Below are 27,112 nucleotides of genomic sequence, written 5' to 3'. Positions count from 1 at the left end.
CTCACCGCTACTAAGATTCTCAAACACATCTTAGGTGATTTTAATGTACATCCAGGTAAATCAGAAGTTGTCCAACTTGTTTTTTAAAAAAAGTCTGGAATTTGCTATGCTGATAAAAGGAAAATTTCTGTGAAATAACTGTTCTCTCCTTAGTATAGGCACATGTAAAAGTAAGTGGAAATGATGTAGTCCACAAGCGGCACTAATCTGAGCTTGAGAATTTGAGGGTTTTGACGAAGGCTCAAATCCAGCCCTCGGCCTATTTTTGTGTTCATTTTCTTGGGACTCACTGTGGCTGTTTTCCTGCGGCAAAACGGAGTAGTTACCACAACAGACCACATGCCCCCCCAAAGCCTAGCAGGGGCAACTTTTTACATGACTCATGAGATTTCTTTTTGATAATGAAAATGTGACCGACTATAAAGTTGACACATTTAAAAAAGTGAATGTTGCCAGCAAGAGAGGGACATTTTTAAGGACTAAATTCTATTTCAGGCTTCTCCTACTTTACAAAGACTCCACACCATTCCCGGGCTTAACTGGTGAGCCCTGTCAGACAAATTGCAGAGTTCTGCAGAGAGACCCTGGGAATAATCACAAGGCAGCTGTGCAGCTTCACTGAAAATCCTTCTGGAAGAAAATGTAGCAAAGTCCGGCCCTGGTCTCAAGACTGCAGAAGAGTGGAGCCCAACCCAGAGGTCAGAAAGAGCACAAAGCATCTCGGATTCACAGCGGGGACTGTCACTAAGACGCAGGTTACTTCTAATTATAAAAATTTAGCTTCTGTGTTATGGACTCCCAGACTTTTCAAATCTTCCAAAAATTCCTCAAGTTTAACCATTTCTGTTCACAGTGAACATAGCCCTTAAAAACTTTTCAGAGGGGGAAAAAAGCGATACAGAAGACACATTAATGTTCAAGTAATTTAAAACAAAAAGGTAGATTTAATGCAATAACAACATTAATCTGAGGATAAATAAATCCACAACAGACTTTAAAGTTTGCATTTTTTTTCCTTTCTTTGCAGAGAGAATGGTTTTCTTAAAGCATATGGGACTGAAGATGTCAAAACAAAATGTAATTTCTTAATGTCCAGGTGAAACAGGCTTGGTCCTCCCTGCTGCCCTCCTACCGCTTGCCACTGGCCAAGGTGATCAGTTTCTCTCATCTAACTCAGGATGGATGTTAGTTTCAAGAGTAACTAGACGGTTTGTTTCCAGAATCATCTTCTTGTGATCCCATGCTCTGTAAAGAAGAAAGTGAGAGGATGTATTCACACTTGCCCTTGCCAGAGATTTCCCACCGGCCCCAAACAAGCACACCCTGTTCTTCTGTGAGGACAGTCGGTCACCCTGTGTACAAACAGGCCATAGTTTGCATACTTCCAGGCTGCAGTTTGATAATGCTCTCAGTGAATCTCTCCATGAACTTGGTCACAAAGGTTTTCAAGAACTTCAGGCAACTAATAAGCATTTAACCTCAAATCAAGTTCATGTTCCTTTTCTGTCCAGGCCACTTCTAATTAATGAAGGGAACCCTAATCACCTTTTGTACGAACTGGGGGTTCACTGTGATCTCCTGGTCCATGGCCTTCAGTCGCTCATCCAGCTCTATGCACTTCAGCATCTGGTGATAGACATGTTTGAAGGTGGTTAGTAAGCGAGTCTAGGTCGGTTACCTCCTTTTTAACCTAGGCTACTAATATGGGTGCTACAAGTTCACAGTCCCATGATCTGAAACCCCTGGGGCGACACAGGTTTGGAATCAGAATTTTTTGAATGCAGAAAGTTAATACTGTACAAGTACTGTATATTACCTAACATCCCAGTAGGATCTAGGGTATGCCCCATAATCAAACACGTTAATATCTTTTGCAGTGAGGCCTAAAAATATGCACAAAGTGGGATAAAGACTATGCATCATTTCAGGTGTAATTCGCCATCACACTTAGTTACCAAACCCTCCAGTTTTCATGGTTTTTTGGGATTTTAAATTAAAAACAAGGAGTGTGGAAGCCTACTATGTTACTATGCATTGCTTTCAGGTTTCGGAGATTTAATATCTGGTTCCATCTACTTCCATAATGTGAGGTAAGAAACACAGACGCCCACACAATCCTGACTCCTGTCTGGAACCCAGAGTGGCAGTCAGAACACGTGACCTCAGAAGAATGCAAAGGGACCACTCTGGCCATGCCCAACGGAGGACTTTCTTCCTCCAGCTAGCCCCCTTCCTCCCTCTCCTGACACACAGAGGTTTCTGACCTTCTGACTATACTTTACCGCAGAAATGAGGCTCTGCATTATGAAAGGTGGTTGGGTGTGGATAAAAGCATACTGACTGTAAGACCCTAAAGTGTTTCAGTAGCTAAACTAGGCTGTGGTGAGTTGCTGGGAAATCCAACCCACCACTGACTTACAACCATACAATCTGGAAGAGGGTTAAGCAATGCTCATATTCAAAACAACTTTGTAGGAACTAAAATGTTCCCAGAAACTAGTTGGGAACTACCTGTATGTAAGGGGTGCCTGGGTGGCTCAGTCGGTTAAGCATCTGACTGTTGATTTTGGCTCAGGTCATGATCTCACAGTTTGTGAATTTGAGCCCTGCATCATGCTCTGCACTGACAGCGCACAGCCTGCCTGGGATTCTCTCTCTCTGCCCCTCCCCTACTTGCGTGCACTCTCTCTCAAAAAACAAAAAACTAAAATTATCCTGGAGCATGGGAGCAGTATTTCAAATACAGCATCTCAAACATCAATCAAAACCTGGCATTCAGATTTACCTCCTGATCAATGTTATGAAGCATGGCTGGGTTATTATATTTTTCAGGGTTATCATGGAAACTGACCATACCATCCTTCTGATTAATACTTGCAAAAATTTCACCATCTTCTATCTGTAAAAAAAAGAAATCAGGAAAGTAGTTTAGACTCAGATACTATGTGGATATATAATGTTCCAATATAATCGGGGGGAGGGGAGACAAAAAACAATAAATAAATTTGTATGTTTATTTTTAGGCACCATCTGTTTATTCAACAAGTATTTACTGAACGCCTACTATGTGCTAGACAGCACTGCAGATACTAAGGGCTACAAAAGTCATACAGAGACACGTATACCCGCTCTTGTATTTTTTTTACTGAGCTAAGTTTCACATAGTATAAATTAACCATTTTAAAGTAAGCAATTCAGGGGTGCATTGGACATCCAACTCTTAATTTCAGCTCAGGTCATGATCTCTCGGTCATGAGGTCAGTCCCGCATCGCTCTTGGCGCTGAGCGTGGAGCCTGCTTGGGGTTCTCTCTCCCTCTCCCTCCCCCTCACTTGCCTTCTCTCTCTCTCAATAAATCAATAAATAAAACAAAGTGAACAGTTCAGTGTAATTTGCAATGTGTAACCACCAACTCTATCTAGTTCGAAAACATTTGCATTGTCCAAAAGGAAACCCTGTCCCCACTGAGCAGTGACTCCTTTTCCCATCCTCTCCGCCCCTGGCAACCACCAATCTACTACTTCCTGCTCTAGGGATCTGCCTGTTCTGGACACTTCACATGAAGTGAATTGTGTATGTTTCTTTTGTTTCCTGCATCACCCAGCATAACGTCCGAGTGCCTTGCACCTTAAAACGTGAAACCCTAACACATTTGGTTCACCCCCGTACAAATTCTCTTCTGATCCTTCAAGAAAACTTTTCTGCTAATGCTGATCCCAAGGTAGTTTCACGGCTATGTTCTTTATTTGCATCAATGACTGAGGAGTTATTTGACCCTCACAGCCAAATCCTGTCCTGAAGTTAAAAAGTGAGAAACCAGGAAGTCTTGAATAGGACTCGTTATTCCTAACACACTGCTCCACATTCTAGCTTTGGAAGGGACAGATGCTGCTTAATGAAACAGCAACCAGCCCAACACACATTAAATGGAATACATCATTCTCTGTGTGATCACGGAGAGCTGCCTCTTTAAACGTGGACAGAACATGCCCAAATGAAATGCAAACCTAGCTTTACCACAGCAGCTCTTTTTGTGATAACCAGAACTAGAAACAACTGAAATGAGTATAATCACAGTGAGATACTGTAGCCCTGAAAATGAATGGAGCCACATACAACATTTTGCTCATAATATTGAGCAAAAAAAGCCAGACCCCCAAAAATATATACTGTATATTTCCTTTTATACACAGCTCAGAAACAAATACAAAATAGAATGTGAGAACCCAGGATAAGAACCTGGCGAGCCAGGAGTAGGGCTGGAAGCAGGCATGAGAGATGTTTCTGGGATGCTGATACTCTGATTTTTGATCTAGGTATTGGTTTCACAGGTGTCTTCTCTTTGTGAAAATGTATTTAGCTATAAACTTAAGTGTACTTTTCTCTGGGCAGGTGATATTTCAATAAATGTTTACTGAAAAAAGTTCCTGGGGCACCTGGGTGGCTCAGTCAGTAAAGCATCTGACTTTGGCTCAGGTCATGATTTCACAGCTGGTGGATTCAAGTCCTGCATGGGCTTCTGTGCTGACAGCCCAAAGCCCGGATCCTGCTTCAGACTCTGTGTCTTCCTCTCTCTCTGCCCCTTCCCTGCTCATGCCCTGTCTCTCAAAAATAAACATTAAAAAATTTTTTTTAAAAATCCCTGACATACAATCGGAATAGGCCAATATCTATTAAAGAAAATGAATCAATAATCTTCTAAAACAAAACCACCAGGCCCAGAAGGATTCACTGGTGAATCCTACCAAACAATTAAGGAGGAAATTATACCAATCTATACGATCTCTTTCAACGACAAAAGCAAAGAGAATACTTTCCAACTACTATGAAGCCAGCATTACCCTGATATTAATAAAACCTGACAAAAAATTACAAGAAAACTACAGACCAACCTCTCTCATGAACATAAGTGCAAAAATCCTCAAGAAAATATAAACAAATCCAATAATATATAAGAATTATACACCACAACTGAGTGAGATTCACCCCAGGTACGCAAGGCAGGATGGACATTCAAGAATCAATTAATGTAATTCATCACATCAGCAGGCTAAAGAGATCATGATCCTATCAATTGACGCAGAAAAAGTGTTTCATAAAATCCAATGAAAATTCATGATAAAAACTCCGGTAAACTAAGTCTAGAGGGGGAACTTCTTCAACTTCATAAAGAATATCTACAGGGGTGCCTGGGTGGCTCAGTCGGTTGGGTGTCTGGCTTCGGCTCAGGTCATGATCTCATGATTTGTGAGTTTTGAGCCCTGCATCGGGCTCTGTGCTGACAGCTCAGAGCCTGGAGCCTGCTTCGGATTCTGTGTCTCCCCCTCTCTCTCCCCCTCCCCTGCTCATGCTCAGTCTTTCTCTATCTCTCGTTAAAAAAAAAAAAATTAAAAAAACACATCTACAAAAATCCTACAGCTAACATCACACTTAATGGTGAGAAACTCAAAGCTTCCCCACAAAGGTCAGGAACCAGGCAAAGATGCACCCTCATACCACTCCTTTTCAACATTGTACTGGAAGTCTAGGAAGACAAGAAAAGGAAATAAAAAGTTAGGAAAAGAAAAACAAAAGTGTCTTTGTTTATAGATGATAAGTTTGTCTGTATGGAAAAGCTGAAAGTATCAACAACAAAAAACCCTCCTGGAACTAATAAGTAATTACAACAAGGTTGCAGGATACAAGGTTAATATGGAAAAGTGAATTGCTCTCCTGCATACCAGCAATGAATAAGTGGAATTTGAAATAAAGAAAACGATACAATTAGGATCCTCCCCACCCCAAATGAAGCACTTAAGAATAAATCTAACAATAGGGGCGCCTGGGTGGCTCAGTCGGTTAAGCGGCCAACCTTGGCTCAGGTCATGATCTCGCGGTCTGTGAGTTCAAGCCCCGCGTCGGGCTCTGTGCTGATGGCTTGGAGCCTGGAGCCTGTTTCAGATTCTGTGTCTCCCTCTCTCTCTGACCCTCCCCTGTTCATGCTCTGTCTCAAAAATAAATAAACGTTAAAAAAAAAAAATTAAAAAAAAAACCAAACAAGAATAAATCTAACAATAGATGTACAAGATCTATGAGGAAATCAAAGGATGAGGAAGGAAATCCAAAAGGACTAAATAAATGGAGCGATATTCCATGTTCTTAAATAGGAAGACAGTATCATGAAGATGTCAGTTCCTCCGAATTCAATTCTTAGATTCAACACAATCCCAATCAAAATCCCAGCAAGTTATTTTTATGGATATCAATAAACTGATTCTCATTTACATGAAGAGACAAAAGACCCAGAATAGCCAACACGATATTAAAGGAGAAGAACAAAGTTGGAGGACTGGCACTACCTGACCTTAAGACTCTTCTCTAAACGGGCACCTGGCTGGCTCAGTTGGTGGAGCATGCAACTCTTGATCTCGGGTTGTGAGTTCAAGCCCCACACTGGGTGTAGAAATTATTTAAAATAAAATCTTAAGGGGCGCCTGGGTGGCGCAGTCGGTTAAGCGTCCGACTTCAGCCAGGTCACGATCTCGCGGTCCGTGAGTTCGAGCCCCGCGTCGGGCTCTGGGCTGATGGCTCAGAGCCTGGAGCCTGTTTCCGATTTTGTGTCTCCCTCTCTCTCTGCCCCTCCCCCGTTCATGCTCTGTCTCTCTCTGTCCCAAAAATAAATAAAAAACGTTGAAAAAAAAATTAAAAAATAAAACAAAATAAAATCTTAAAAAGAAAAGAAAACTTACTCTACACCTACGGTAATCATGGCAATGTGGTATTGGTGAAAGAACAGACGAATGTATCAATGGAACAGAATAGCCAGCCCGGAAATAGACCCACATAAACAGTCAACCGATCTTTGACAAAGGAGCAAAGGCACTACAAAGGAGCAAAGATCCTCCTTTCAGCAAATGGTGCTGGAACAACTGGACATCCACAAGCAAAAAACTGAATCTAGATGCAGCCGCTACATCCTTAAAAATTAAATCAAATGGGTCACAGACCTAAATGTAAGACGCAAAACTTATAAAACTCCCAGAATACCACATAGGAGAAAGCCTAGATGATCTTGGGTGTGATGATAACTTTTTAGCTAGAACACCAAAGACACAATCCAGGAAAGAAATGATGGATAAGTTGGGCTCCATTAAACATAAAAGCTTCTCTCTGCAAAAGACAATGTCAGGAAGATGAGAAGACAAGCCACAGACTGGGAGAAAATATTTGCAAAAGACACATCTGACAAAGAATTGTTATGCAAAATATACAAAGGACCGGACCGGGGCGCCTGGCTCAGGGGGTGGAGCACGCAACTCCTGATCTCGGGGGTCGTGAGTTTGAGCCCCACACTGGACAGAGAGATTATTTTAAAATAAAAGAAAAATACATACAGAGAACTCTTAAAACTCAACAAGAAAACAAACAGACTAAAAAATGGGCCAAATATCTGAACAGGGACTTCACCAAAGAAGATATACAGATGTTAAATAAGCATATGAAAAGTTGGTCCACATCGTATGTCATCAGGGAAGTGCAAATTAAAACAAGATACCACTATACGCCTATTAGAGTGGCCAAAATCTGGAACACTGACAGTATCAAATGCTGGTCAGGATGTGGGCCAATCAAACCTCTCTTTCACTGCTGGTGGAAATGCAAAATGTTGCCACCATTTGAGAAGACAGTTTGGCAGCTTGGTACCAAACTAAATATAGTCTTACCATCTGAGTCAGCAATCACACTCCATGGTATTTACCCAAGGGAGTTGAAAGCTTATGTCCACACAAAAACCTGCACAGGGATGTTTACGGCAGCTTTACTCATAATTGCCAAACTTTGAAAGCAAATCAAGATGTCCTTCAGGAGGTGAATGGATAAACCGTGCCACATCCAAGGAATGGAATATGATTCCGCGCTAAAAAGAAAGGAGCTATCAAGCCATGGGAAGACATTAAGGAACCTTAAATCTTGATTACTAAATGAAAGAAGCCGGTCTGTAAAGGCTACATACTGCATGATTCCAACGACGGGACATTCTGGAAAATGCACAACTATGGAGACAATAAAAATTATCAGTGGTTGTCTCAGAGCACGGAGGATTTTTTAGGGCAGTAAAAATAACTCTGTGTGACACCATAATGATGGATACATAGCATTATATGTGCAAACCTGCAGAAAGTACAGCAGTGGCCACGTGTCAGGTTGGCTCACCAACCATGACACACGCACACATGTCACAACTATAACACACCACTCTGGTGAGGGTTAGCGATGATGGGGAAAGTCATGGATGTGCAGCGGCGGGGGACATATGGGAAATCTCTGTACCTTCCTCTTAATTTTGCTATCAACCTCAAACTGCTTTAAAAAAAAATGTCTTCTTTAAAAAAAAAAAAAAATCCCTACCCTCATAGACCTTATATTCCAGGGCAAGTCTTGAGCTTACACTCAAGCTTGGCAGGATGGATATACCAGGCCAGAGAATTCTCTGTCGTGGAAACTGTCCTCTGCATCGTAGGACGTACAGCAGCATCCTTGGCCTCTATCCACTAGATGGTAGTACCCCTAGCTGTAACAACCAAAAATGTCTTCAGACATTGCCAAATGTCCCCTGGCAGACAAAACACCCCTGGTTGATCCAGAGCCTGTCAGGGTTCGTCTGGGTTGGTCACGCAGTGTTCAAAGCCCCTTCCTCCTCCTTTGATCCCTCAAAGCATAGCTTCTGACTCCTTGCTGGTGTCATAACCACTCATGTATTTCTTCTCACCCACCAAATAGTGAGTTTCCTGGGGGTACTGTGTGGCTCACTGATGCTTAAACCCCTGGGGAGGTTTAGCAAGGTGCTCCTAGCGAGCACTCCAAAGTTGGTCAAGTCAGACAGGTTTTGTTTGTTTGGGATGAGCGCGCGTTTTGAGAATTAGGATGAAAGATTAAAACTTCAAAACGTTTGTAAATTGCACTATGGAAATAAAGTACTCCATTATCACAGTGGAAAATAGTTTCATTATTCCTAATCCTGATATGGCAGTGTTCCTAAAATCAAAGGGGACATCATCAGCAGAAAAATGTAAAATGCTGACTTTCTACACCTAAGATTTGCTTGACCTGGGCTGAGGACATAAGTCTGTTCTGAAGGATCAGATCTTAGCCATGTATTTACATAACTGAATAGGTAGGTAGATTACAATCTATCAACTCGGTGGGTTACCCTGTGCATATTTAAATAATGCTTCTCTAAATTTGGGGAGTGGACAGATGCATCTGGGACACTTTAAACAGGGATGCTGGTAGTATCTGACTTCTGAAGGCAGGTGCTGAGATAGTGTCTGCTTTAGCCCCCTTCATTGTTAATGCTAACTCTAAGCGTACTAATGAACTGACAATGGCCCACAAGGAGGGAAGGGGCGCAAGTCACATCACAGTCAACGACTGCTCCCTCTCTAGCTGAACAGGACTTCGTCGGTGTGGGCAGGAGTGTGTGTGCCCTGACCTCCATACAGCTACAAGTTCATGTCCTCACTGTAGAGCACCATGTTGAGTAGCACTGCTCTAGGACTCTGTACTTCATAAGTGTTTTACAAATATAAGTAAGGAGGACAAACAGGACATACCATGTATATCACATGGGTACCTATGACTGGAAAACCCCATAGATTGTAAGGAAATAAACCAAAATGTCCAGAGGTTGACTCTGGATGTCCCTCTCTTGCTCTCTCTCTTTTTTTGTATTTTCTATAATGAACGCCTGTTACTTTTCTAAGGACAAAAATCCACCAAGGAACTTTTTAGAAATGAAGACACACTCACCATATGTAGGACATATTTCTCTGCCTCCTGAGGTCCAGATAACTGCACACGACTTGCCATATCTTGTAATGATAGTGTTAAAAAGGTCTGAAATTCAGAAGTAGAATTAATCACAGGTAGAAACAACGGAGGACATAAATTTCACTAAATGTGTACAGAGCTCTAATGAATCACTCAAAATCTGCTTTCTGTGACTGTGCAAAATAATTTTTTGTTGTGAAGATGACTTAGAGTTGAGGAAACCCGTGTAAATTTTAGTTCTCGGTTTCCTAGAGGTGTAAGGACTTCTGGAAATGTATCCTACACAGACACGCAAGTGAAGTGACACACACACAAAGTTCTTTACTGCAGCACCGGGACCACCTAGAAGGATTGGTTGGTGCCGTCTGGTATAATTGGGTCTATAGATGACTATGCTGTTGTTAAAAAAAAAAAAAAAATTAAAAAGGATACTTCTCATGAACTGAAATGGAACCTAAGATAATGTACACCATTCAATGAAGAACAGTGTGCATGGCATGCTGTGTAAATGGAAGGAAACTTTATGTACCCGTGAGAGTGTGTATGGATATGTACGTATATGCACACAGACAACCTCTAGGACACCCAAGAAACGGGTAACACTTTCTTCAGAGAGAAAGAAAAGGGGTGGCTGGGGTATAGGACCTGCATGGAGATTTGTGTCTTTTGAATTTTGTACTGTAAACATACTACCTATTAAATAAAATTGACAACATCACTTTCATTCTTCAAAATGCAAAGCTAAAATGTATAAACACATGGGGCGTTAGAAGGAAGCCAGTGTTTCCCACAACTCTGCTTGGGACTTGATGAAAATGTTCCCCTTCAGGAACAAATTAAAAGAGCTCTTTCTTAAGGAAAGCTGGCAATATTTACAGCAATGGCCTTTTCAGAGCAGAGCATGTTAAAACCCTGATGTTGAAAATTAATAAGCCAATGACCAAAAAGTCTATGTATACTTTAGTTCAGGATGTAGCATCCAAGAAAATGTAATTGTTAATTTTTAAAGTACATAAGCAGTTGAACACAAATGAAGACTTAAAAGTCAACATTTCTAAATACATGGATCATTTTTCCTGTTTCAAAATAAAGAGAAACTTCCACCTGAATGTCCATCAGCAGAGGACCAGTTGAATGAATCAATCGTGATTCATCCATAAAACAGACTACTATATAGGGGAGCTGTGATACAGGCTTACTTTGCCAGGGAAAGAGGTTTAGAACATAACCCTAATCACATTTAATTGTGAGTGTCTCCATATACATAGAGAGAAGAGAGAGAAGAATCTAGAAAAATGTCCATCAAAACATTAACATGAAGTGGCAGATTTCATCCCCATGTGAGAACCCCTTGTCCCTAGTTGCCTTCCAGCCAGCAATGTCACAGAACATCATTCCCGTCACCGACATGGACACACGGTCTCCTTGTTGAGACTTTCTGAAAAACTTCTGGTTTTCTGACTTTGGAATAAGAAAGAGCCTGGCGTGGCTAGAAAATCCGTGGATTATTCCCCCTTCTAGAATTCTGGCACTAAGACATGATGCCTAAAAGCACAACAGCCACCAGCGAAGACTTAACCTTCTTCATTTAACTTTTATTTGCCATTCTGCAATTTAACATTTTTCTGAAAGGTACCCTCTCTTACCTGTGTTAACATTTTGATTCTTTTAGCTAACGTGCAAGTGCTAGTCACAAGCAGGGGGCATCTGTTTGTCAACAGCTACCTCTCAATGGTGACACAGCAAGGGACAGAGTGGTTCTCAAAAGAAAAACTTACGTGGGGAGAATCAGGCTGCTTGTTACGCTGAATCTCTTAGGTCCCGGCCTTGTCTGCCCATAGATAAAGTCAGTTTTCCTCTGGCAGACAGGTTACATTTGTTTCTAATATTTCTTGAGCTACTGTCTCTCTCATTTTCCTTCTACAAACCAACTTTTTACGAATCCTCTGATTTCCGTATGTGAGTGGGGCAGCTAGGGTTGGTCTCTCTAGAGTATTTGGAAGGAGTTTCCTCCTCTTGTTCATTGGCCGTCTCCTCTCCTTCCTCCCTCTCCCCCCTGCGCGGCTCACTTGCCTCCATGACCGTCCCCTTGTCACCACTCTCCTCTGGCTTCTCCAGGCTCTCACTGCCTGACACTCCACCCAGAGCCCAGCGGCCCTCCCACAGAGAGGGCACCCAGCAGCAGACACCCCCTTTTCTGGCTCCTCTGCCTCTCCGCCCCGTCCCGCGGCTACCGCAGGGTAAAGGGTATGCCCAGAGCCAGACTGACCACATTCTCGCCAGCTGTGAAACGCCCCCTCTGACTACACTACTTCTCAAGAGGAAAAAGCAATCCTGTTTGCTGAAGTGGCTGTTCGCTTCCTGTTACTTGCAGCACATGCCTTTGGAGGTCACGTGGGATTTCATTTTTCTCTCATGCTTTTTGGTACCGTTTGAACACCGGGTAATAAGCATATTTCCTCTAATCCAAAAGCAGCAGGTCGTTTTCATTACTTCCTACAGTTCAACTGCACATAGCTCGTTCATCTGTGGCCTAAATGGCAACGTCAAGGTAGTGCTGAGTGTTCGAGCAAGAAGTTCAAGTACAGATGAGCACAGCCCGGGAGGGTCCACGGCTGGTCACAAGGGACTTGTGTCTGCATCGTTAGCGCCACCCCTCTGCCCATGGGACTGTTTACCTCTCTCAGGCTACCTGTCTCTGCCTCCCCATGTAGCCGTATCTCCTACCTGTCTTCCTCTTCACCTGTTCCTCTTCTCAAAAACCCTGTTCTAGCCCTGAAAAGACCAAAAGGTATAAATCAAACTCTTTCTAAGTCATCGGTTGTGAGAGTTCTTGCTTAGTAAAGAAATCGTGCCACACTTTATCCCTGTATCTGCTTCCTCAGCACTAAGAAGGAAGAGAGAGAAGAGGGAGAGGCCCCGGGGGAACCAGGAGATGTTATCTGAGGGCGTCGCTTGCCTCACCTTGGTTAGCCTTTGAATATTCTTCTTATAAAGAGAAGACAAGCACTGCTTCACCAGCCCCATGTTGTTATCACGAGTAAAAGTTTCACTGTGCTTGCTCACCAGGTTGCGGAGTTCTGAGGGGTTATTGGTTGAATAAACTTGTGCTAACTCGTGGTATGCGTTGCTAAGAGGCTGAAGGTTTAAAGGTGGGAAGAAATCAGATTAAAACATTAGAGATATAAAATTTGTATAGGAAGCAAAAAGAAAACACAGTGCTATATCATGCGCAAATATATTCAATATCCTTTATTGTTACCTAAGCAACCTATTGCTTAACCTTAACCTATTGTTACCCAGAGCAAATGCCTAGTTTTTAAGACCAAAGATAGAAATTCACTATGGAGTGACATATTGTCAAAAAAACTTTGGGGGCGCCTGGGTGGCTTGGTCGGTTAAGCGTCCGACTTCGGCTCAGGTCATGATCTCACGGTCCGTGAGTTCGAGCCCCGCGTCGGACTCTGTGCTGACAGCTCAGAGCCTCGAGCCTGTTTCAGATTCTGTGTCTCCCTCTTTCTCTGCTCCTCCCCGTTCATGCTCTGTCTCTCTCTGTCACAAAAATAAATAAACGTTAAAAAAAAAAATTTACAAAAAAAAAACAAAAAAACTTTGTTATTTCAGAGCAAATAACGGCATAGCAGGTGAAAGTATACTGCACTTAATAAATGCATGCGTCTTTTTTCTTTTCCTATTGATAAATTACACTGGGAAAAAAGAAGGCAAGATTCCTATCATTCTCAACTCTCTTGCTCTCTCTCTCTCTCTCTCTCACACACACACACACACACACACACACACACACACACCCCTCACCAGATGCAACAGGACAATCTATTTTCGACAAAAAGGAAGATAGGAGCAAGAGAACCAACAGCAGCTGAGGGCCTCCTAAGAGCCTGAGCTGCTTTATGCATTTTATATACATTATCCTCTACTTTAAATATTAGGAGATTGGGGGGGGTGCCTGGGTGGCGCAGTGGGTTAAGCGTCCGACTTCAGCCAGGTCACGATCTCGCGGTCCGTGAGTTCGAGCCCCGCGTCAGGCTCTGGGCTGATGGCTCAGAGCCTGGAGCCTGTTTCCGATTCTGTGTCTCCCTCTCTCTCTGCCCCTCCCCCGTTCATGCTCTGTCTCTCTCTGTCCCCCCAAAAAATAAATAAACGTTGAAAAAAAAAATTTTTTTTTAAATTAAATAAATAAATAATTATTAGGAGATTGGGGCGGAGGTCTGAGAGAATGTGGGATGGTCATGAGGAGCACAGGTGTAACGCGGATTCAAATCTGTGTCTCTCCTCCAAAGTCTGTGTTCTTCACCATGGATGCTAGCCTCATAAACCACGAATGCTGTGAAGGACAGTCATGAAGACGTCGTCTTACGCAACTACTCTTCCTCGAACAGGCCAGCTCAAGGGACCATGGGATTTCTCCCAAATGATCTGAGAATGGCTACCCTAAACTTACCCTGCCTCTGACTCTTTCATGGGATTCAAGGGACCTTCCTCTCCTCCCTCATCTGTGACTAGGCAGCCCAGAGCCCTAAGAACCACAGCAAGGCTCTGTAGTGAAGGACACAGGGCTGTCTGCAACAAGACAGCATAAAAATCTTCTCATTAGGAAGATTTTCAAATTGATACCCTGAAATTGAGTTCTGTACGAATAACAGGGTTAAAATTGTTATCCAAATGACTGTGACCTTATAACCTTTTGAACTGCCCGATTTTATTCTAAACCATGAGGATGTATTTAAAAAAAAAAAAAAAAATCTATTTTTCAATGTGGTCCAAAGCTGGGTCCTCAGTGGAAACAAAAGTTCAGTGAGCAGAACTTGGGGTTTTCATTCAGGGGCTCTAGAAAGATTTCCTAACACTCGGGCAGATGCAGTTCCATAAACTCAGCACTGTCTTTTCAGTACTTTCGCTAAACTGTGACGAAGAAGAAGATCATCATCATCATCAACCTTTACAGGAGCTTTGGCATCTATGGCAATAATTACTCAGAGCAAAAGTTTGAAAACAGATTTCTAAGTGACATTCCCCCGCGGTCAGTGATCAGAGGGTGCATGGACTGGAATAGAGGCCAAGATTCTGCAAGAACAGCAGCTCCCAGACAATAACGTCCACTATGAAACGTATTAAATGTCTGCTAACTTGAAGCTGCCGGGAGAGCCAAATCACTATAAAATAAAATTACAGAACTACGTATCATTATAATTTCCTTATGGACTTAACATGTCACCTAAGAAATCAATTTAAAAAACTCACCTTAATGAATCTACCCACAATTTGAGACGTATATTTTGGTAGCTGTTGTACTTTTCCAAGTAATATCAAAGAAACTAGAATATACTTTTTATATGATTCCAACATGATATGACTGACCGCCATGGCAGGAGTAGTTATGGCCTGAGCAAGAGAAGAGAGAGCACACCAGGGCAGAAAGGGCAATCAATCAGCCACACGTATCACTTTAATTAAAAACAATTCTTACATTTCGTGCCCTATGAATATTTTTAATAATGTCTTGAGAACGGATTCTCGTGCTATAAAATACCCTCTTAAAGTATACCAGACAGTGGCTTCAGTATGTTCACCGTGCTGTGCAACTATTACCATTACCAAATTTCAGAACGTTTTCACCCCACCAAGAAGAAACCCCATATCCACTAGCAGTCAATCCTCATTCTCTTCTCCCTCCAGCCCCAGGAAACCACCATGCCACTTTGTCTCTATGGATCTGCCTAGTCTGGACAGTTCAGATAAATCTGTGGTCTTTTGTCACTGGCCTCTCTGTTTCCAAGGTTCTTCAGTGTTGTAGCAGGTACTGGTGCATCATTCCATTTTATGGTTGAATGATATCCCACCATATGGACAGACCACATTTTGTTTACTCATCCTCAGGTGACGGGCATCTGGGTTGTCTCCCCTCCTGGCCACTCCGAACGAAGCTGCCACGAACATCAGTGTACGTGTTTTGGGGCAGACATTTGTCTTCATTTCTCTCAGGTATATTTCTAGGAGTGGAATTGCTGGGCCAGGGTGGTAACTCTATGCTTAACACTTTGAGGAGCTGCAGACTGTTTTCCCTAGCGGCTTCATTGTTTCACACTCCCGTTGGCAGTTATGAGGATCCCAAATTCTCCACCTGCTCGTCAATGCTCGTTTTTGTTGGCTGTCTCTTTTTAATTTGGGCTGTCCTCGTGGTATCATTGTGGTTGTGATTTGCATGTCCTTGATGACTAATGATGAGGAGTATCTCTTCATGTACCGATGGGTCGTTGGTATAGCTTCTTTGGAGAAATGTCTCTTCGTTGGCCATTTTTAAATTTTAGTTTTTTTACTGTTGAGTTGTAAGAGGTCTTTGTACATTCTGGTTGCAAGTCTCTTATCAGAGATCTGCAAATATCTTCTCCTCTTTTGTGGCTGACTTTCTACTCTCTTTCACCCGGATTTATGAAGGTCAGGGAGAAATGAAAACTATCACACCCAAATCAGCTCAAACATTCCAAATCAAAACCCAAACCACTGAGCCTGTAAGGTGCTTCTCTGAGATGCTACAGAAACATTCAAATGAGTGCATATGTTTACACGTGCAATGATTTCTACTACAGCATTGCTTAAACAGTGAAAAACTGCAATTGACTTACATTCCCACCAACCGAAGACCAGTAAACTAAGTAGGTCAATGTGTGGTGTGATATGAGAAGACAAAGCTGCTTTCTTTCACTTTTTGCTTTATGTAATGCTGAATGATCTGATTTTTTTCCACTACGTACATCCCTCTCTTGGATTCTTTTTTTTAAGCAGTAAGAAATCTGTATCACCTTCTGAAATTAAGGTACTAATACCATCTATAGCTTCATGTATATTATTAAAACACAGTTGCATGAAGTACCTTAACACTAGACAGTGCTGGTCAAGGCAAAATCAGGGTATAAATAGATTTTCAGCAAAAACGTTCCTATCTGTACCAAAAATGTTTTACTTTTAACATTTTAATTATTTGGGATAGAAATATCTTTTCTAAGTGCATTACATACTTTCCTGCCTTTTCCAAAGCCCTCATCATCTTGATATTTCTGGATCATCAATATGCTGTCAGCTATCATACTGGACTATAAAATCATTTGCCCAGTGGCTATGAAATATGTTTATAATTTTCTGAAAAACTAAAGCTTTTGACTATGTACTCTTAAAGAGAAGTCACCTTGGGGCGCCTGGGTGGCTCAGTCAGTTAGGCGTCTGACTTTGGCTCAGGCCATGATCTCGTGGTCCGTGAGTTCGAGCCCTGCGTCAGGCTCTGTGCTGACAGCTCAAAGCCTGGAGCCTGTTTTTGGATTCCCCTCTCCCTCTCTGACCCTCCCCCTGTTCATGCTCTGTCTCTCTCTGTCTCAAAAATAAATAAATGTTAAAAAAAAAAAAAAAAAAAAAAGAGAAGTCACCTTGAAGGTCCTTACTTGACTACACACATCCCCCTTTTTTGCTTTGAGTAAGCTCTACACCCAACATGGGGCTTGAACTCACGACCTTGAGATCAAGACTTGCACGTTCTACCGACGGAGCCAGTTGAATGCTCCTGACTAGACATGTTCTAATGACATCATCCCTGCCCAACAGCACCTTCTGGTGACAATTCCCTGAGGCAATGCTAATAAATACATGCATGTGTATTTATGTCTTAGCATTTTCAACTAAATTGTGAGCTCCTTCAAGGCTTAGAATATCCTTTATTATCTTAATATGTGATAGGAATATAAGAAATATTAAACCTCTGACAAATTTCTTAAAATTCTAGTATTAGCCAATATTGTATCTCTTTTTCAGACTCTAAAACATTCTACCAAATTATGCACTATACAGGTCACTACACAGACCAGGGGCCATCACATAGACAAAGCAGGTAGGGGCTTTCCACTGTATGCTCAATACCCTTTGAATTTTGAACCATGAGACCGTTTTACTTATTAAAATAAATAAAACTTAACAAAACACCACACATTGTTTTAGAACAAAAAGACATTTCAAAGATCATTCAGCTCAATCTCTTCCCTTTGTGTAAAGGTCAAGAGACACACAGAACTTAACCTGAATCACACAGGATACGAGTGGCAAAGCCTAGATCAGACCCCACTCATTAGTGCTCTTCCCTCCACACCTACTGCCCTTCAACTCAAGGACAGTTTACCACCATGTACATGATGATCCCAGACAAATGATCTTTGAAAGGACCTCCACCTGAAACTCAGAGGCCCAAGATCAATCCACACCAGCTGTGCACTTCTTCGAGCATACAAGTTCAACAGAACCTCAGGGGCATTTAGAGAGATGATTACCTGTTCATAAAAGTACAGTGCTCTTTCAAAGTTCTTCAGCCCGGTATAGATCATCCCTCCATAATAATAGTAACATAGAAAGTGCTTTGCATCATAGGCTCCATTCTCTTTACAGATATCCATCATGTCCACATCAAGATATGGAAGGGCAGGCTTAAAGCATTTTGCCAGCAAACAAAGCTGTGAAAAATTTTACATTGAATCATCATTTTAATTGTACTTGGCAGGCTTTAGCAGGAGCAAATTCATAGATTCCAGAAAGTTCAAGAAAACATTTTATTTCCTATTTTTTTAAATTTGAGAGCGAGCGAGCAAGTGAGGGAGGAGTGGAGACAGAATCCCAAGCAGGCTCTGCACTAATGTGTGGGCTTGAACCCATGAACTGCAAGATCATGACCTGAGCTAAGGTTAGACACTTACTGACTGAGCCACCCAGGCGCCCCTGAAGAAAACATTTTAAACCATCTTACTGATTAAAACTGTTCCAAGTGTTGACACATTACTCCGTTTTCCTAAGCATTCAGAACAAAACAGCATGTGTTTATAAAAGACTAAGCAGGCACCGGGGCGCCTGGGTGGCGCAGTGGGTTAAGCGTCCGACTTCAGCCAGGTCACGATCTCGCGGTCCGTGAGTTCGAGCCCCGCGTCGGGCTCTGGGCTGATGGCTCAGAGCCTGGAGCCTGTTTCTGATTCTGTGTCTCCCTCTCTCTCTGCCCCTCCCCCGTTCATGCTCTGTCTCTCTCTGTCCCAAAAATAAATAAAAACGTTGAAAAAAAAATTTTTTTTTTAATAAAAAAAAATAAAAGACTAAGCAGGCAGGAGATAAAGTACTCCACAGACGAATTAAAGCTTAGCTATTACTTTTAGCCTGCCCAGCACCCACTCGGCTTATAGATGCACAAACAAGTGAGTCCTTTTTCTTTCTGAATTAGCAGAATAGAAATAGACCAATATGGTGTGATAAAAATGGCAGTTTTTCTTCAATTATTTCTTTTTAATTTCTGAATCGTTTCCGTAAGCGTAGGGAATTGCTCAACTCAAACTCAAGACAGCAAGCACATGGCAACGTTTTGTAACTGGATGATGCTGGTACAGGTGTAGTTACAGGTACAAACTCAGAGCTGTACAATTAAGACTAATGTACTTTACTGTGTGTAGGTCATACCTCAAGCACAAAAGTTTTTTAAAAAATAGAAAGAAAGCACCTTGATGTGAAACTAGAACACGTGTTTGGAATAATCCAGGTACCATGCTATTAAAGAAACAATCCATACCCCACAGGAGCTGGTTAAACCCCAGAGCATTATGGTATAATCTGTAGCTGTAAAACATTGATACGGAGACCTCTCCAAGATACATCAAGTAGAAAAAAAAACAATGTACATATGAGTTCATACAGATTATTGCTACTGGTACGAAAAAACTGAGAGAAAAATACACATATTTGCTTATATGTGCATAAAATATCTTTGGAAGGATACACAAAAAACTAACACTGATTTCCTCTGGAAAGGAGAGATGGGTGGCTCACGAGCAAGGTGACTTCATTAATCACCTTCCCTTTTACCTTCCGGAGTCTGAACCACATAAAATAACATAAAAGTGACTTGGGACATTTTTAACATCGCAAACGTTAACCGGTCTGCTTACTCATCTCAGAAGCCCGCTGGCTGAGACCCATTCGATAGTTTGCGTTCTAGCAGCCAGTTGCAAATTCCCGCACTGATAACGTCCCTACACATTTCAACTTCTAGAACACATCACAGTCCCCACCAAATTGCTCTCCTTTATTGAGCAAGCGCACAGCCCAACTTCCACCTTTGACCCCATGTGACTCACTCCCCTGCTGCTTACCTGGCAGAGATCAGCGTGGACTGAGGTCAGCTGGTTTGTATTCATCTGCATCTTGTCTATGGCTTGCTTAAGGACGCCAATTCCTCGCAGGGGCTGTCAGAAATGACATCTCTTTCAGATAAGTTCTCAAAGATGGCAGCACATTGGATCTTATGTTGTCACTTACAAATAAAAAATAACACTAATTGATAGGTTCCTTTAAAGAACAAAATGAGGTTTCCATACTCTTTCAGGAAATATCTGTCCCTGTTCAGTCAAAAAATGCTTTCTTAAGCTGTTTCTTACACTATTTTAGAGTAATTCAGCACCATTTTTTAGGTTATAAACCTTTTTTTCTTACGATGAAGATCAATAATCAAAAGCAATATTACTTTGTCAACAGTTCATTGTATTTACATTGCAACAAACAAAAAATTTCCAAATCATTTACAATAAAGAGCCTATGCTTAGTAAGCGTAACTATGGCTAAGGATGTTGGCATCTTACCATAGGGCAGTCTAGATATCGTCTGTAAATTCTCTCCACCACCACCATCTCTTAATCGATTATAAATGACTATTGAAACCAATGTCATAACTTATAAACAGATCATTTCCTGCCCTGATGATAAATAACAAGACAAAGTTTCAAGTGAGGCGGTCAGTTTCTGAACAGGAGATATGACTCTAAAATAGCTAATAAGGGGCGTCTGGGTGGCTCAGTTGGTTGCGTGTATGACTTTGGTTCAGGTCATGATCTCGCGGCCCGTGAGTTCGAGCCCTCTGTTGGGCTCTGTGTTGACAGCTCGGAGCCTGGAGCCTGCTTTGGATTCTGTCCCCCCTCTCTCTGCACCTCCCTGTTCTCTCTCTTTCAAAAATAAACGTTAAATACACACACACACACACATATGTATACACACACACATATACATACACACACATATATATACACACACACACATATATACTTATACATATATATATAAAATAGCTAAATAACTCACATGAGGTTTTCAATAAAGATTTTTTTTAACCATTTCTTTCAAACCACAATTTGTTTAATATTCCTACACAATCCCAAATGGTTCTTTCTGTCTGGTCTCCTTCCAAGCTCCATCTTCAAGTTCAATTTCAAATAATAATTGAAAACACTCCAAATTATAACTTGTGTCAGTATCACAAAAGTTAAAGACCAAAGAACTGTTTCAGATTAAAGGAAATGAAAGACACAGGACACCCTAATGGAATTCATGACCTGAGATTTTCTTCTGTTGTAAAGGACATTAGGGAAGTAAGTGGCAAAATATGAATAAGGCCAGATTTGTTTAAAAGATTGTATCAACGTTCATCTCCTGATATTTATCACGGTGCTGTGGTTGTAGAAGAGAATGTCCTAATTTTTAGGAAACACTCATTGAAGTATTCAGGGTAAGTGGTAACATATCTGCAATTTTCTTTCCAATGGCTCAAGAGAGAGAGAGAAAAGGGTAAGTGGGGTAAAATGTTGACATCCGGAGAATCTGGGTGAAAGGTACATGGGGATTCTTCATATTGTAAAGCTAAAATGTCATAATTAAAAGTTCAAAGTCTGAGCAAACAAAAACCCAGTATATTACTACATAAAGGGCACCAGAACGGTAGCTCCAAAAACATCCACTGCCAGCAGCAGCCTCCCTTGAGGCCCTACTTCCCATGCATCTGAGAGGCCTCACCTGATGTACGAGCTGGAGGTCCTCACAGCAGATGCTTGGCGACCACACAGATCTGTTAGGACACTCAGTACTAACCTGGAACCTTAACAAAGGAGTTCATTGTGTAAATCAGAGATTTCTTAAAATATTTGACTACCATTGCTTACCTGTTTCCTTTCCACAAGTGCGTTTGTCAGCTGATGGCAAAGCCCGGCAACTAGAGATGGCAAGGACAAAATGTTGACATCAATGACTACACAGGTAAAATGCATTCGGTGGGAAATAACAAAATGTTAGTTGGCTTACAAGTGTCTGTTGCGTATCGAATGTGCTCCCCATTACAAGTGCTGATAAAAAGCTGAACCTGTGAGAATAAGGTTTCGAAGTCAGGAACACTGGGCATGGAAAACTTCACAAATCTGGAATAAAGAGAAAAGAATCAATTCCTCCTGATATTTTACAAGGGAAAATGAAGAAGCCACTGGGGCCAGAAGTTCATCCTATCTCCAGTGCTCTATGAAAGTAAATGAGTCACCGATATTTTTAAAAACTAGGAAAGAGTATATGGGACTGGCCCGGTTCTTTGCAAGGTCAAAACACAGAACACAGACACAGATGAAGGCTGAGAAAAATATGCTTAAAAAAGAATTTTTTTTTAATGTTTATTTATTTTTGAAGGAGAGAGAGACATAGCGTGAGCAGGGGAGGGGCAGAGAGAGAGAAAGACACAGAATCTGAAGCAGGCTCCAGGCTCTGAGCTGTCAGCATAGAGCCCGATGAGGCGCTTAAACTCACAGCCGTGAGATCATGGCCTGAGCCGAAGCCAGACGCCCAACTGACTGAGCCACCCAGGCGCCCCAAAAAAGAATTTTCAAAAAGAAAACTCCATTAAACGAGGCCAAATATCACGTGGTCTAATATTCGTGAAGGAACTGAACATGAACTTTTAACCCAAAGTTTTCAAAACCAGTTTTCTTTTGAGCTCCCATGTAGTTAGGGCTATTTAGTCATTTAAAAACCAGTTGTAGGGGTGCCTGGGTGGCTCAGTCGGTTGAGCGTCCGACTTCGGCTCAGGTCATGATCTCGCGGTTTGTGAGTTCTAGCCCCACGTTGGGCTCTGGGCTGGCAGCTCAGAGCCTGGAGCCTGCTTCGGATTCTGTGTGTCCCTCTCTCTCTCTGCCCCTCCCCTGCTCACGCTCTGTCTCTCTCTGTCTCAAAAAGAAATAAAACATGAAAAAATTTTTTTAATAAATTTCAAAATTTGTATAAACAGAATTAAAAAATAACAAAATTGAAAATATAACAAACAAGGATTAGCTAGGAGGAGTAAAATGTAACTATGAGGACTTGACTTTATAATTGTGCAAAAGAGCTCACTGTTGTTTAACATGGTATACTTTCTACACCAAAAAAGCAAAAACAAAAACACCTATAGCCAGAAAGGCTACAGCGTTCAGGTTTAGCAAGCGTTCAGGTTTAGCACTAAACTGTAAAAGGAGACGCCTCTTACAGAACAGCAAGGACACCCAAGGAGTGCTCTTGTACGTCCAGAGCCCCGAGCACAGTGTCCAGATGGGATAGGTTCTTTGCAAGGAGTTCCCCACTCTTGTTGATCAGTTCACAAAGCTGAGTCATTTGCCCTGGAAAACAGGAATAACACCATCATTCAGTTACAGCACTAACCAAACTAGAGAAACTCTATAACCACAGACTTCATTCCTCAGAGCAAGAAATAATCTAAAGGTGACTTCTTGTATCTCCTTCATTTCAGGTGGGGAAATGGGTCAGCAGGGTCAGAGAAGTGAAATGGCCTTGACTCAAAACTAGACCTCCTATTTCCTTCTGGCCCTGAAAGTTTCTACTTTTCCTCTATTCCCTCTTCGATTCCCCAAGCCAGAAATGCACACATTACTATCACCACCACCCTCACCTCCCTCTCTGTATCCAAAATGCCACCAAATACGATTTTACTTTTAATTTTACTTCCTAAGTCTCTTGGCTCCGTTCCTTTCTCTCTCCCCTGCCTTATTCAGACCCTCATCACTTCTTGCCTGGACTACATCATAAATCTTCTAAATGGTCCCCTTACCTCACTCTTTCTCTCTCCAACCCATACTTCATATTGTACCTGTATGACCTTTCCAAAATGTAAAATCCAATCAAATTACTCCAAAGGCTTTAAGAAGTCCAAATGCTTCAGCTTGGTAAGAGGCCGCTGCACCTCCCCAGCCTTACCACCTGCTTCCACCCCTCTCTCCCCCAACACACACTCCCTAGTCACACTGAGTTCACAAAATTCACTCAACATTCCATGTCGTCTCACCTTTCTGCCTCTACACATCCTATTCTGCAAGCTTGCTGTTCCTTCCTTCACTCTGCTCTCCTGGGTCTTCCACTACCTGACTCATACACTTCATGCAGCAATCGGCCTGGGACTTCGGACCCTCATCTTACCCCCTTTCCCCGAGCTAACTTGAAAAATGTGTTCTCTCTGTGCCCTCTCTGCATCACCTAGGATTGTGGTGGTTAGGTAACTCAACATAAACTCAGGAGGAGAGGCTGTCTCATGTCTCCAGTTTCAGAATACAGTGCTTACTTACCAGCGAATCAATCAACAGCCTGTTAATTAATCTCCTAATTGATCCACCGATTCCCCGCCCCCCCCCCCCATACCACAATGTTATGTTTTCACAACTAAGGTATAGAATCTAATTAGGCCTGAATTGGTACTCTGAAGTAGACTCACTGATTTTGATAGGTTATTCCAAGACACCATGGCCACACTCTATACCTCCAAATTCTACTAGCTGTCTTTCTGGTGGTGGTTGGTGGTGTGTATGGAGTTTATATAAGGGAATGGGCAGGGGTGCCTGGACAGTTCAGTCGATTAAGCATCCGACCTCAGCTCAGGTTGTGATCTCACGGTTCGTGGGTCCGAGCCCCATGTCGGGTTCTGTGCTGACAGCTCGGAATCTGGAGCCTGCCTCGGATTCTGTGTCTCCCTTGCTCTATGGCCCTCACTCACTCTCTCTCTCTCAAAAATAAATATTTAAAAAAATGTATATAAGGGCATGGGCAACAACTTCTTAAGTTTCCTCCTTTATAGTTCTCTTTCACATTTTGAACTTCAAGCTATATATATCAGCTATTTCTATTTAGTAGCTGAGGGATTTTTTTCCCATATCCCCCCCAACCACCCCCCCCAAAAAAACCCCACGTGAATACCAAAAAATTTAAAATCCAAGTGACTGCAGCTTGGTAATTTTGTTTCTGAGGCTTCTATACTATACTTTAAAATTTTTTCCAAAAATAAAGAAATATACTATTATTATCACATGCACTGCAAAGCAGGAATAAAAAAAATCTGTGATCTGATTAGGTACTATCTCTCATGATAACACATGTTGAACAGGAAAATACCATCACATTTTATTACAAATCTCACTGGTAAATACAAAATAGCTTCTTCTAAATAATTGGCCCCCCCCCTTTATACTCACGACTCTATAATTACACTTACAATGATAAGAACCACAGAGAAACAAGCATTTCAGTCCATCATTTTCCCCCAATTAAATAGCCAATATAGAGCTGAGACTTAAAATAAAAGCTGGGTCATTATGAAATCGTAAGATAGTTAACTACTGTGGGCCAAGGGAAGAATTAACAGTAAGTGCAGTGCCACAGGGTGCATCTGACATGAGCCCAGAGATGTGGCCAATGAAATTCCCTCTAATCAAAGAAAGCTGGAAATTATGAAGTTCCCTTCACTTAAGGTCCATGTTAGGAAACTCTGAGTAAGTGCAGAAAAAACAGAAACCTCATAAACATTTCCTATGCACTGAGCATGAGGCACAGAAGCCATAGGCAGTGAAAGTATCTTGTTTATCTCTGCCTGACTGTTCCTAAGGCAGTGACTCCCAGAGCACGCATACAGAGCTTTTCAGATTAGTGATCTTACTTGATGCTAAATAGTCCCAGTCCCATTTTGTAAATGAGAAAACTGGCCCAAGAAGCCACTGTCAGGATTCCAATCCAAATCTAAATAACCATACTACACCCCAGGAAGGAGAAACCAAATACTTGTAGCATAAATGAATGAATGAATGAATGGTTCCTTCATTCATGGAGGCTGCAAGTTTGTGCCTTACCTGTGAACCTAGTTTCTATCAATAATAAGGGGAAAAAAGTATTTCATTAGGCATGGCTTCAACCCGGTCAGTTAACTTGCCCCAGTGAGGTAAATCGCACTCCTCCATTTTTACAAATGGAGATAAAGAGATTCAAGAGATTAAAGGTGACTTATCCAAGGTCAGGCAGCTCCTAGAAGTTTACAATTAACAGCTGTTAGCAATCATTTGCAACTGTATCTATCGCACCCGAAATAACAGGTACTGTTTCAAGTACTTTTACATGATTTCTCTCATTCAATCCCAACAACCCTCTGAAGTAGGGTCTTATTTTTATTTTAGAGATGAAGAAACAGGGTACTTAAAGGGACCTTCACAGCCTGCAGCTAATTAATTCGGAGTCCAGCGCTCTATACTCAGGTGATGAGCTGAATGAACCAAAAAGCACGAAAATTTAAGTAGTAATGGTCACAGTTCTACCCCTGGAAATGCAGCCCTACGAGTGAGTGCTCCCTCGGCATTCAGCGGGACTAAAATAGGCGCGGAGGCTTCCCGAGGGCACGCCGGCCGGCCAAGGCGAACCTCCGAGCCAAGGCACCCAGAAAGGATTCGCCTCGCGCCCGCTACCCGCGGCCTAGGCCGGAGGCGGCCAGGCGCCACCGGGACCGACGAGGCGGTGCACCAATCAGCGCAGGGAAGGGAGGCCGAAGAGACCAACGGGCGCTCGGGAAGGCGTCCAGCGGAAGTCACCGCCCCCAAAACTGTCAAGCGAAGCGCCCGAGTGGAAGGGGCCCGGGCCGGGGGGAGGAGGGTCCGGGCGGCCCCAGGGAGGGGAGATAGCCAGGCGGCCGAGCACACTGGCCGGGAGACTAGAGCGACGAAGACCGAGAGCGCGAGAGGGCTGCTTGAACTCAGCCTCGCCCGATCCCGCCCTGGTCTAAGCGCCGCAACCCCGAGACCAGCCCCGGAGGCGAGGTTCGGCACTAACAGGGACGTCCCAGCCGTCCGCGCTGGCGGCTGGGGATGCGAGCCCGTCCCCGCGGCCCGGGGGGCCCTCCCAGGCCCAGCTCGGCGGCCCAGGGCCTCACCTTGAGCCGAGAGCTGTCGGACACTGTTCACGAACTGCTCCAGGGCAGACGCCATGTTTCCCCCCCGGCGGCCCGAGCAGCAGAGGCAGCTCACGCGGGAAAAGGAGGCTGCTCTGGGAGGAGGGGCCGCGGCGATCCACCACAGGGCCGCGACAGCAGCCGGACGTCACTTCCGCCGGCTCAAGCACCGCGAGATCTCACCTACCTGGGGGCCAGTTACTGTTTCCATGGA

General features: G+C 42.7%; 1 protein-coding gene across 1 annotated transcript; it reads right to left on the bottom strand.

The window, feature by feature from the left end:
• Positions 1–921: 921 nt before the first annotated feature.
• On the bottom strand, positions 922–27,032 carry COPS3 (COP9 signalosome subunit 3). Its single transcript, XM_047832007.1, has 12 exons — positions 26,881–27,032; positions 23,173–23,302; positions 21,969–22,081; positions 21,830–21,879; positions 19,994–20,086; positions 18,140–18,319; positions 15,072–15,212; positions 12,774–12,947; positions 9,789–9,875; positions 2,786–2,899; positions 1,546–1,626; positions 922–1,245 (listed from the first exon to the last, which is right to left on the bottom strand). Exons 1-12 carry the CDS (start codon positions 26,933–26,935, stop codon positions 1,192–1,194), a joined length of 1,272 nt encoding a protein of 423 aa, XP_047687963.1. The 5' UTR covers positions 26,936–27,032; the 3' UTR covers positions 922–1,191.
• Between the last annotated feature and the right edge of the window lie 80 nt (positions 27,033–27,112).

The sequence above is a fragment of the Prionailurus viverrinus genome, chromosome E1, assembly GCF_022837055.1.
Source record: "Prionailurus viverrinus isolate Anna chromosome E1, UM_Priviv_1.0, whole genome shotgun sequence".
NCBI lineage: Eukaryota > Metazoa > Chordata > Mammalia > Carnivora > Felidae > Prionailurus > Prionailurus viverrinus.
Note: the sequence above shows the minus strand (reverse complement) of the source record. Positions and strands in the feature narration are given on the sequence as shown.

What these genes read in the sequence shown, in the direction of transcription:
- COPS3 (XM_047832007.1), bottom strand. Translation starts at nt 26,935, where the DNA reads ATGGCGTCTGCCCTGGAGCAGTTCGTGAACAGTGTCCGACAGCTCTCG. An exon ending in TCGATACGCAACAGACACTT is followed by an intron (nt 21,880 to 21,968) that starts GTAAGCCAACTA and finishes TGCCATCTCTAG; the next exon opens with TTGCCGGGCTTTGCCATCAG. An exon ending in TTCATAACATTGATCAGGAG is followed by an intron (nt 1,627 to 2,785) that starts GTAAATCTGAAT and finishes GTCTATCACCAG; the next exon opens with ATGCTGAAGTGCATAGAGCT.